Source organism: Catharus ustulatus, chromosome 16 (genome assembly GCF_009819885.2).
Source record: "Catharus ustulatus isolate bCatUst1 chromosome 16, bCatUst1.pri.v2, whole genome shotgun sequence".
In the NCBI taxonomy this organism is placed as follows: domain Eukaryota; kingdom Metazoa; phylum Chordata; class Aves; order Passeriformes; family Turdidae; genus Catharus; species Catharus ustulatus.
Window position 1 is genome coordinate 15,522,212 of NC_046236.1, and position 10,718 is coordinate 15,532,929.

A 10,718-nucleotide genomic window follows, 5' to 3' on the forward strand; every position below is an offset into this window, starting at 1 on the left:
GCAGCTGCAAGCGCACGTCCGGGAATTTGGGCGTTGGGAATTTTCAGAACTCGGCCGCTTTCATTTCAGAATAATTAATTTTTTAGAAGGGAGTGTTGAGATATTAAAAACTTATTTTCCCTCTAATGAGAGAATATATAAATGCTATTTATCTGTCCGTGTTCAGCAAAGGGAGTGTGAAATTATTAGGCAAATCCACTTGCATAACCTCATAACCATGAGCCAGAGTCCCTTCCACCCCAACAGGAATGAATCTGAAAACTCTTCACAATTATAACAAGAGTGGGTGCACTTGCATTTTCTGCAATTATCAGGAGGCCAAACAGGACAGTAAACTTGAAAGGAACCCACTTCAGCACATCTTACCCCAGCCCTCAGAACAGGACCAGCACAATTTCCAGCTGACAGAGATGACTATACAGCCTGAATTCCAAACACGAGTTGGAATCAGAGCAGTGCCATTAACACCATCCATCACTCCGGCAGATTTCCCCTTCCCATGGTTTTGTTCACCTGCATGAGGTTTATGTCCCACTTCCATCTGTCACTGCACAACATCTAATCCAAAACATCCTGGGAGCTTTTACAGCTCAGCGCCTCTGAACAACAATAACACAGTCTCAAACACTTACTACCAAAATTAATAACCACAGAAACACATTGTAATAGCCCCAGATCCTCAAAAAGCCAAATGAAGAACTGATCATCACAGCCTTGATGAAGCTGCTCTACACTGAGCTGCAGATCCCCATCCCAAACCAACAACAGATAACAAAAATCCAGAACCTCTTTAATAAAAACCAGTCTTTTCCAGTTAGGGACTTTCTGCAACAAACAATGGCTGGTTTGTTTGCAAAAGTCTAAATATATCTAGCAAGAAAAGAGCTGGAAAACACCTTGGCTTCTGGATTTAAAGATGTGCACATTTTCCTGAAGTTATTCCAGACGCAGCCTGCAAAACCTACAACGTACATTTACTGTGGTACTCCACAACTTCTGCAGTATCTCTGTACTGATTCTAAAAAGTGAAAGCTTAGTTAAGAATACCAAAATAGAAAAGCAGACCCTTAAAGCAGTGAAATACCACCAGAAATTAGTTTGAAATTTATCCACCACCAGGCCCCACGTCATCTCTCTCACATGAATCATTCAGTGCTTTTGTCTCGTCAAGAACTGAAAAGCTGCTCCCTATGGAAAACCAAACTTTTCCCCTACGTCTGTTTTTTGCGTCACGCAGAGTTTATTCCAGTGACAGAGCACATGGAGCAGCGCAGTGCCCTGCACGGAACAGCCTGACCGACCCACCCCAAAGAGCAGCAGCGAGGCACAGGCACAGCTGTCACCCCAGCCAGCCGTGTTTGTTACCGCTCAGTTTCATGTTTGGGATCTGGTAAAGTGTGTTTAACCCGCGTGCCACTGCTCCTTCCCGCACACCCTCCTCGTGTTATTGCCCACCCGGACCAAAACCCCTGGCACGGGGAATTCTGAACCAAAACCCCTGGCACGGGGAATTCTGAACCAAAACCCTGGCACGGGGAATTCTGAACCAAAACCCCTGGCACGGGGAATTCTGAACCAAACCCCCTGGCACGGAGCATTCCGAACCAAATTCTCCGCACAGAACCTCCCGAACCAAACTCCTCGGCACCAAACCAAACTCCCCGGCACAGGATCTCCCGAACCAAATTCCCCGGCACCAAACCAAATTCCACTCACGGAAAACCTCCCGAACCAAATCCCCCGGCGCCAAACTAAACTCCATCCACAGAACCTCCTGAACCAAATTTCACTCACGGAACCTCCCAAAAAAAAATTGCCCCGCTCACAATCTCCCGAACCAAATCCCCCGGCGCCAAACTAAACTCCATTCACAGAACCTCCCGAACCAAACTCCCCGGCACCAAACCAAATTCCATTCACAGAACCTCCCGAACCAAATGCCACTCACGAAAAACCTCCCGAACCAAATTCCACTCACGGAACCTCTCGAACCAATCCCCCCGGCACCAAACCGAATTCCCCTCCCGCTCGGTCCCCGCGGGCGGCCCCGCGCGGTTCTCCCCGTCCCGTCCCGGGCCCGTCCCGCTGCACCCCCGCATCCCCCGCATCCCCCGCACCCCCGCATGCCCCGCATCCCCCGCCGTGCCCGGTACTCACAGCGCGGTGGCGGCGATGGGCACGGCGGCTCCCGGGCGCTCCACGCCGCGGGCCGAGCAGTTGACGGCGCAGGCGGGCGCGGCGCAGGCACAGCCCGGAGCGCAGGGCCGGCAGGCGGGGGCCGGGGTCGCGGCGAGCCCCCCACACAGCAGCGAGCAGAGCAGGCACCATCCCGGCAGCGGCAGCCGCGCCGCGGGGGCGCCATGTTTGCGCTGTGCTCCAGTGTCTCCATTTCCCCAAGGCATCTCTCCCTACGGGCATGGCATGGCCCCGCCGCCCCGGCCGCCCGCCCCGGCCGCGCTCCGCCGCCTCAGCGCCCGCCCGCCATGGCCCGGCCTTGCTGAGGGGGCCCCGCTCGCCGCGCTGACAGCCCCGGCCCGGCCCGGCGCCGCTCGGCTCTGCTGCTGCTCCGCCCGGCCGCGGCCGCCCCCGCTCCGCCTCCCGGACGGCGGAAACACGGCCCCGCTCCAGCCCCGCTCCGGCCCCGCTCCGGCCCCGCTCCAGCCCCGCTCCGGCCCCGCTCCAGCCCCGCTCCAGCCCCGCTCCAACCCCGCTCCGGCCCCGCTCCGGCCCCGCTCCGGCCCCGCTCCGGTCCAGCTCCAGCCCCGCTCCAGCCCCGCTTCGGCCCCGCTCCGGCCCCGCTCCGGCCCCGCTCCGGCCCCGCTTCGGCCCCGCTCCGGCCCCGCTCCAGCCCCGCTCCGGCCCCGCTCCGGCCCCGCTCCGACCCCGCTCCGGCCCCGCTCCGGCACCGCGCTGGGCACGGGGGAAACGGGGGCATCCCGTGGGAAAGGGGTGTCCTAGGAACAGGGGATGCCGTGGGAAAGGGGTGTCCTAGGAACAGGGGATGCCGTGGGAAAGGGGTGTCCTGGGAATAAAGGATCCCGTGGGAAAGGGGTGTCCTGGGAATAAAGGATCCCGTGGGAAAGGGGTGTCCTGGTAACAGGGGATCCCGTGGGAAAGGGGTGTCCCAGGAATAGCGGATCCCGTGGGAAAGGGGTGTCCTGGGGGACAGGGGATCCCGTGGGAAAGGGGTGTCCTGGGAATAAAGGATCCCGTGGGAAAGGGGTGTCCCGTGGGAAAGGGGTGTCCCGTGGGAAAGGGGTGTCCTGGTGACAGGGGATCCCGTGGGAAAGGGGTGTCCCAGGAATAGGGGATCCCGTGAGAAAAGGCTGTCCCAGGAATAGAGGATCCCGTGGGAAAGGGGTGTCCTAGGAACAGGGGATCCCGTGGGAAAGGGGTGTCCCGGGGACAGGGGGATGGGGAGGGACAAAGGTGTCCCAGGAGAACCGGGATCCCGTAGGACACCAAGGTCCCAGCGGGACAGGGCTGTCCCTGGGGACAGGAGCATCCTGTGAGAACGGGGATCCCGTGGGACATCGAAGGTCTCGGGGGACAGGAGCATCCTGTGAGAACGAGGATCCCGTGGGACACAGGGACCATCCCGGGGGACAGGAGCATCCTGTGAGAACGGGGATCCCGTGGGACACAGGGACTATCCCGGGGGACAGGAGCATCCTGTGAGAACGGGGATCCCGTGGGACACAGGGACCATCCCGGGGACTACGGGCAACCTGAGGACAGAAACATCCCAGGCAGCAGCGGCATCCCGGGGAACGTGAGCATCCCCGGGACAGGAGAATCCCGGCAAACAAGGGTTTTATCCCCGGCAAACAAGGGTTTTATCCCCGTGGGGACAGCTCAGACACCGGGCAGGGCAGACAGTGGGCAGGGAATTGTCCCACAGATGCCTCCCCGAGGGCTCTCGCAGCCCGTTCCTGGCTGGTGCTCATTCCCAGGGATGTGGGATGCAGGAAGAGCTGCGGGGTGTGTGACACACCTCCAGCACAGCAGGGAACTCGGTACCTTGGAGAGAGAGGAAGAGCAAGGCAGGTACTTGCCAGTGCATTTTATTTTTACCATCAAACGCAGCCGTTTTGTCAGGTTTCAATGTCGCTTCCCCCCTGCACCGGCCCCAGGCACTGGCTGTGGCTCACACCTGGTGAGATCAACCCATCATCCTACAACAGCTCCTCGGGGAGCTGAATTATTTCTGATTTGAAGCGATTAAACAATATAACTAAAATAAAATCACCCTACAACCAGAGGAAGCTTCATTACAGAGGGCATCTCCCAAACACCAACCCCAGCCCCACTGGAAAGGGTGGAACAGATGATTATTGCCCCCTGGTTTGTTGGTGTTTCACATGTGCTGTGTTTACTCAGGACAGACAAAGGTTAGCCAAGGTGATGGTTTGGGTTTGAATCATGTAGGATTTTTAAAGGCATTTGTGATTTTGGGTGTGTGGGACTCTCTAGGGACTGACCCTTCAGTGCTGGGTGTGCATCCACTGTGGGTTACAAATCCCAGAATCATTTAAGTTGGGAAAGACCCCTCCTCACTCTACCCAGTGGGATTGACCCAGGATTGTCCTGATCCAACAGAATCCCTCAGCTCCTGTGTGGTTTTAGCCATGGGATCGTCCTGCTGAGGCTCTGCTCTGCAAACTCAGAATGAACCTGAAATGCAAAGCCTGACAGCATCCAACCCCACTCCTTGGCATGGTGCTTAATGTATGTGAGAATTTACTTTCCAAAAACATTCTGTGCCTTGAATTTTGGGCTTGAAATACGCTTGAAAGACACATCATCCTTTGCATGATGTATTGTGCCCAAAATAGCTCCATGGTTACTACTTCCTCATGTGACTACGATATATTTATTTCCGCTCCCTCAATTGTAAATTGCTTTTTGTAGGATTTTTTCCCCTTTCTTTTGTACTGATGCCCGTATTTTTTCAGAAAACAGCAAGGAGAAAATATCCTGTGTGTCGATTGTAATCAGTAGATTAGCTGGCTAATGGAAACCAGCCCATGGAATGAAATTAAGGGCTCTCCCCCAAAATCCAGGGCTGCCAAGCTGTAATGAGGGCAATGAGCAAGGAAATACTTGAGCAAGTGTGCAAGGAGAGAGCAAACCTTGACATAGCAGTGAGAAAATAGTTTGTTCACATCAAATGACAATTTTTCATCTTGGAGGAAAGTCTTGTCGCTGAGCTGGGTTTCAAAACAGCAGCTGGAGAAAATGATGGAAATGGAAAATGCACTCTGGGGTTGGAAGGCTGCTGCTGACTGCAAGGCTGGGAATGGCTCGTTGTGGGGAAGGATTCTGCTGGTTCCTCCCACTGGCGGGAACAGCAGAGTTTCTCAACACTGTTTACTTGAAGCAGAATTAAAGCTCCAGTGGAGAGGCTGTTGATTCTCCCCATCCTCCCAGTCCTGCATGCAGCACACCCCAGACACACCATGCTCAGCAAAACGTGACAGAGCTGTGGCTGGCCAGGAATGTCCCTGCTGCCTCCAGATCCCAAAAACACTGCAGATGGCTTTGGACAGCCCTGGAACCCTGCACAGCCCCTGTGCAGCACCCATTTCTGCACATGAAACACAGTTTGGCTCCTCCAGCACCAGGTGCAGTCAGTGCAAGCACCTTCTTGTCCAGGTGTGTTTGTGGAGAGGAAACTGTGCAGCTGGAAATTGGATTGGAGCCAGGACAAGGAGCCTCCTGCCCCCAGCAGCACCCACCCACTGTACCTCGTGTGGGGCTTACAAAAGAAAGGGAAATGCCCCTCCTGCCCTCTCTGCCCCCTGGCCCTTGGAGAACGTCTTTATTTATGTATGGCTGTAGAACCAGCTCCATTTGTTGTTATTCCCCTGCTTAAAAATAACTCTCCCATGGTGGAAGTAGCACGGCTTGTGCTCAGTGAGTGTCTGGAGGGGAGAGCTCTGCAGTGGGGAGTGGGACACAGGGATCCCAGAGGAGCTGAGCATCCCTGGTTCTCCTGGGAGGAAGTGGCTGCATCCATCCCTGCGGGTTGTTGCTGCGTGGCTGCATTTTGTGCCGCCCTTTCTTGTGTGATTGTAGAATCATGGAATTATTCAGGTTGGAAAAGAGCTCCAAGACCACCGAGCCCAACCATTCCCCCGTGTCCCCAAGTGTCACATCCTCTGTTAAATCCCCACAGGGATGGGGCAGTGACTCTGTGATGCCTGAGGAGTGACCAGCACAGGGACCATCTCCATCCCCCAGCCCTGGCTCCCGCTTTCCCCCATTCCCATCCCGCTGCTCCCGTCCTCACCCCGGGGGCAGCAGCAGATCCAGGAGCAGATCCGGGAGCTCCGGGCGGGCTCAGCCCGCTCCCGGTGCCGCTGCACGGGTCCCGGGCGCCCTCTAGCACCGCTCCGGGATAGAGACCGGGAACGGACCCGGAGCGAGCCCGGAACATCGGAATCACAGAACCCGATCGGTTGGAAAAGCCTCCAAAACCACCCATTGCTGCTCCCCCAGCGGAGCCAATGCCACCCCTAACCCGTGTCCCCAAGTGCCACACGGCTTTTAAAGGACAACGGGGAGCGGCTCACAGAGGGCAGGGATAAATTAGGAATTCAGAAGCTGAGCTTTGAGTGCCTGGAAGTGCCTGGCTCTGGGCTGGCCGTGCTGCTCACACATCGTCATTTGGAAATAAAAACTAATTGCCCAAGCTCACTAGATTTTTGCTAAGAGGAAATGTCTAGCCTTCCTTGGAAAACACTAACAAACATCATCATCATCACCCAGACTTAATTACCTGGAGCGGCGCTCACACTTGCATTGGGAATGTCACCTCAGCTGTGTCACAGCAGAAAAACAAAAGCTGTTGATCCTGAGGTTGGTGGATCCCACTGACATCATTTATCTGCCACCAATTAGCGCTGATGAACGTCTGGGCACACTGTGGGCACTCATCTGCACATCCCCTGGCGAGCAGGAGCCCAGCTCCTCAGCAGCAGAGCCAGGAGCTGGATTTGCTTTTCCTGCCACGGGCTGTGCCCGGGGACAGACCCTCAGCCCGTGCTGCCACAGCAGCCTCACATCCCCGGTCCACCGGGAGCTCCTTCCCAGCCGTCCTTAGCGGGTGTCTTACCCTCCAGAGCAGCAGCTTTACGAGCCTCTGCACATTTCCATGCTGCTCATTACCACTGTTTATTGTTTTACAAGGGCCCAGAGCACTGCTCACATCCCAGGGCTGGCCCGTGGGAGCTCTTGAGCTCTGCAGTGCCAAACTAATTTCCAAAGATGAGGGTTTTTGGGGTTTATTTGTTCCAGCTCCTTGGACCATGGTTAGGTTTGTGAATGGAAATGGCCAAGTGTGCACGGATAACAGAGGCACCTGTGACATTTACACCCTTGCTTTTGAAACCACAACCAGAATCTAACCCTTCCCCATCTCAGGATGTGTTTATGTACAGCTACAAAACACCTCAGGTATTTCTAAGGTGAAACATTATATTCCTAAAATATTTGGTGCTGCTGAAGCATGTCTGAAAAGCATCTAAAATATACAAAATAGCCTGAAAATACCTCATATTGAGAAGTCTGGGCATTTGCTTTGCCCTCCCTCTGTTTCAAAGGCCTTTTGAACATCCAGCTCTTCATCCTGTCCCAAAGTCCTCATGGATGACTGCTGAGCTGGGGACTTCCCTGCACTCGGTCCTCTGCTCCTGAAACCTTGGCTCGTGTCAGTCTTGGCACAAGGAAAATTAATTTCCTGGCCTCAGCCAGTGCAGGCTCGTTAGGACCTGGCACAATCACCCTTTCATGTATGGGAGGGGGCAGGGGGGGCCCAGGGCAGCACCGAGGTTCCCTGGGGATGCCCTTGGGGACATTGGAGAAAAGCTCTGCTCCAGAGGAGGGGAACAAACCCCCCTGGCAGGGCGCTGGGGCACTTTGAACACCAAGAAATAAAGAGTTACTAACAGGCCAGGCTCTCCAAACCTCCCAAGTGCTCTGCAAGGAAAAACTTGGCCGTGGCTGGAGAGAGCCACAGGTGGGAGCTGCCCCTCAGGATGGGCCAGAGAAGTGGAGGAGCCTGAGATGGAACCAGAGGGACTCCAAAGAGGAGAGATGGAAAATGAAATATCCAGACAAAAAAAAGAGGTTTCAATTGTAAGATTGGGCTTGGCAGCGTAAGAAAGGGAAGAGACAAACGCAGCCTCCGAGCAAAACGCTGGAATTTAACTTTCACAGCTGCAGAAGAAAAACAATGACTTCCCACACAAAACTCACTGATGGGCTGTGCTGATGAGGAGATGTCTGAGGAATTTCAATTAAAAACCAGCGACACTGACAAAGGCGATGAGATTGAAGTGTTCGGAGGTAAGTGAGCGATGGGGAGGGAAGAACAATAACTGGTGAGGGAGGGAACGGTGCCTGCTCAGTGCTGCGTGGGCTGGGCCCTTCCCAAGGCAGCAGAGCCTTCACCCACCCTGGCAGGGAGCTGGGATCTGCTCCTGGGGCTCCAGCCCTTCCACAGCCCTGTTCCCTTCTCTCCAGCACCTCCACGTCATGAAGAACCCAAAACTGACCCCAGGACTTGAGGCAAAGCTTCAGCAGCGCCCAGCACAGACAGAGAAACCCCCAACCCTTGGCTGGTGGCACTGCAGCAGGTGACAGCACGAGCAGCACGTGGAAAGAGCCTGCACCATCCTTCCTGCAGTCACCATGCGAGGAAGATGAATATCTTCCAAGCTGGCACAGCTGACATCGTGCCTGATGGGAATAGCTCGTCCTTGCAGGCTGCCTGCTGGAGAGACGGCTCTGCTCCCTCCGAGCTGGCACCAGGAGCTGGGACCAGGAGGAGAGCAGGCTGGGCAAGCTCCTGGGCTACCAGGAGAGGCAGGGATGGCCACAGCCCAGCGAGGCCCGGGGTACGGAGCAGGCCAGGGGAGCACGGGAGCTTTGGAAAAACCTGGAGCAACGGGAGGAGGGAGGCAGGGATGGCCTCACACTGAAATATCTTGCTTGGCTCTGAGCACGGCATGGAACTTCTGGCACACAGAGCCCTGCGAAGTTCCATGCCAAGGAAAACAGGCGGATTGAAAGCCCTGAGGCGCAGTGTTTGTGCAGAGCAGCTGGGCAGAGCACGGCGCTCGGCCCTGCGTGGGCTCCTGGTGTCTCCAGCCCTGTGCAGAGCTCTGTTCCCTGCCTGGGCAAAAGGCAGGTGCCATCCCCATGGCTGCTGGCACCGGTGGCACTGGTGGCACCATCTGCCTCTCCGTGCTCACATTTACACAGCAGCACAACGGCCCTCTTGGGCTGACCATCCTGACGAGGACAAGCTGCTTTTCTGCCTTTAAGAACAAATTTACATCTATGTGGATGGCTCGGAATACCAGCTAGCCCCGCTCAGAGCCCTGCCAGATGCCACAGCCCCGCTCCCCGAGGCACTCCGTATCTCCAGGCGTCTGCTGTTCCATTAAGCTATTTTTAGCAAACATATCCCCCTTAGTTCAGCTGCCGTTATCTGATTAGTTCCTGTAACTATATGAGGAGCAACATCTCCAGGCGTGACTGCGATTCTGAGCAGCCTGTGTCTCTGCACACGCCTTTCCTCCTGAAGAGAAACTTGCTGGAGATGCTCCTCGCTGCGGGGCTCTGAGCTCTGCCGAGGCTCTCTTTGGGGCTGGGGGCAGCGGGGACCAGCCCCTGGGCAGCCCCTGGAGCACACGACCTTTGGTACAGGCAGAGTTATCCCGGCCGTACCCCGGCGATAAGGAGCCATCTCCTCCGGCGTTGCCCTGATGCGGCGGCGATAAACAGCTGGCTTTGTTTGCTCCGGAGCACGGGGCTGCTGATGGAGATTTCCATCATCTTCGGCTGGGGATGGCAGCAGGGCAAAGTCCTTGTGCAGCGGGGCGGGTGTGCCCCGAATGCGGGGGTGCCAGGGGTGTGCACCCCCTTTTCCCCCCAAACACCACCAGGGAAAGCTGCACCACGGCACAGGGGCTGGTTAAAAACCTGCAGCCCACACATGGTTCCAGCACCGCACTTTGTTCTGAGGCCTCAGCCTCTATTGACTGCAGCTGTCCTGGAAAATCAGATTATAGTGCAAAACCGTGGCATCCAGTCTGCTCTGCCGAGGCAGCTCCTCCATCTCCCGGCTGGATCGTTGGGATCAAGGGTGTGGGATGATGAGCCTCCACCGTGACAGCTTTTCCTTCAGCTCAGATGTGTCAGAGGAGCCAGAGCTCCTCGGCATTCCCTGGAGCCTGTGACAGCCGTGCCCAGGGCTCGGGGTGATGGTGGGGGGATCTCACTCAAGAACCGTGCACAGGAGCTCCTAACCTGGTCCATGTCCCTTGTCCATGGTCAAATCCAGCAGAGCCCTGCTGCCTGCTCCTCCTCCCCACAGGCCATTAACCATCGATTTAAATGCTCCCAAAGGGAAAACCTCGTCCGTGCCCACAGTGAGAGAGACCCCTCAGCATCACCACGGCTGTGCCCCGAGTTCTGGAGCTGGCCCCGGGCTCTCTGGGATGCTGATCCGTGCCGTGTCAGCTGTCACTCCCTGTGCCAGCGCTGTCACTTATCCCATCTTCACCGAGTGCCTGCCTGGCTTCTCCTGACAGTGATTTATTCCATGTTCCTGCTTCGCTGTGCCTGTCCAGCCCTCCATTCCCAGCCAGGCAGTGGCCGTGCTGCTGGAACACGTCACACAGCCAAAACATTTATTCCAGCTGAGAGAC

At 56.2% G+C, this 10,718-nt stretch overlaps 1 protein-coding gene across 1 annotated transcript in view; it reads right to left on the reverse strand.

Annotated features, from left to right (window-relative positions):
- Positions 1-2,402, reverse strand: part of PKD1 (polycystin 1, transient receptor potential channel interacting) — an 80,647-nt gene extending 78,245 nt beyond the window's left edge. Inside the window, exon 1 of the mRNA XM_033074125.2 lies at positions 2,158-2,402. Within this exon, the coding sequence (XP_032930016.1) occupies positions 2,158-2,402 (245 nt within the window). The remainder of the gene's footprint in view (positions 1-2,157) is intronic.
- Positions 2,403-10,718: the final 8,316 nt, after the last annotated feature.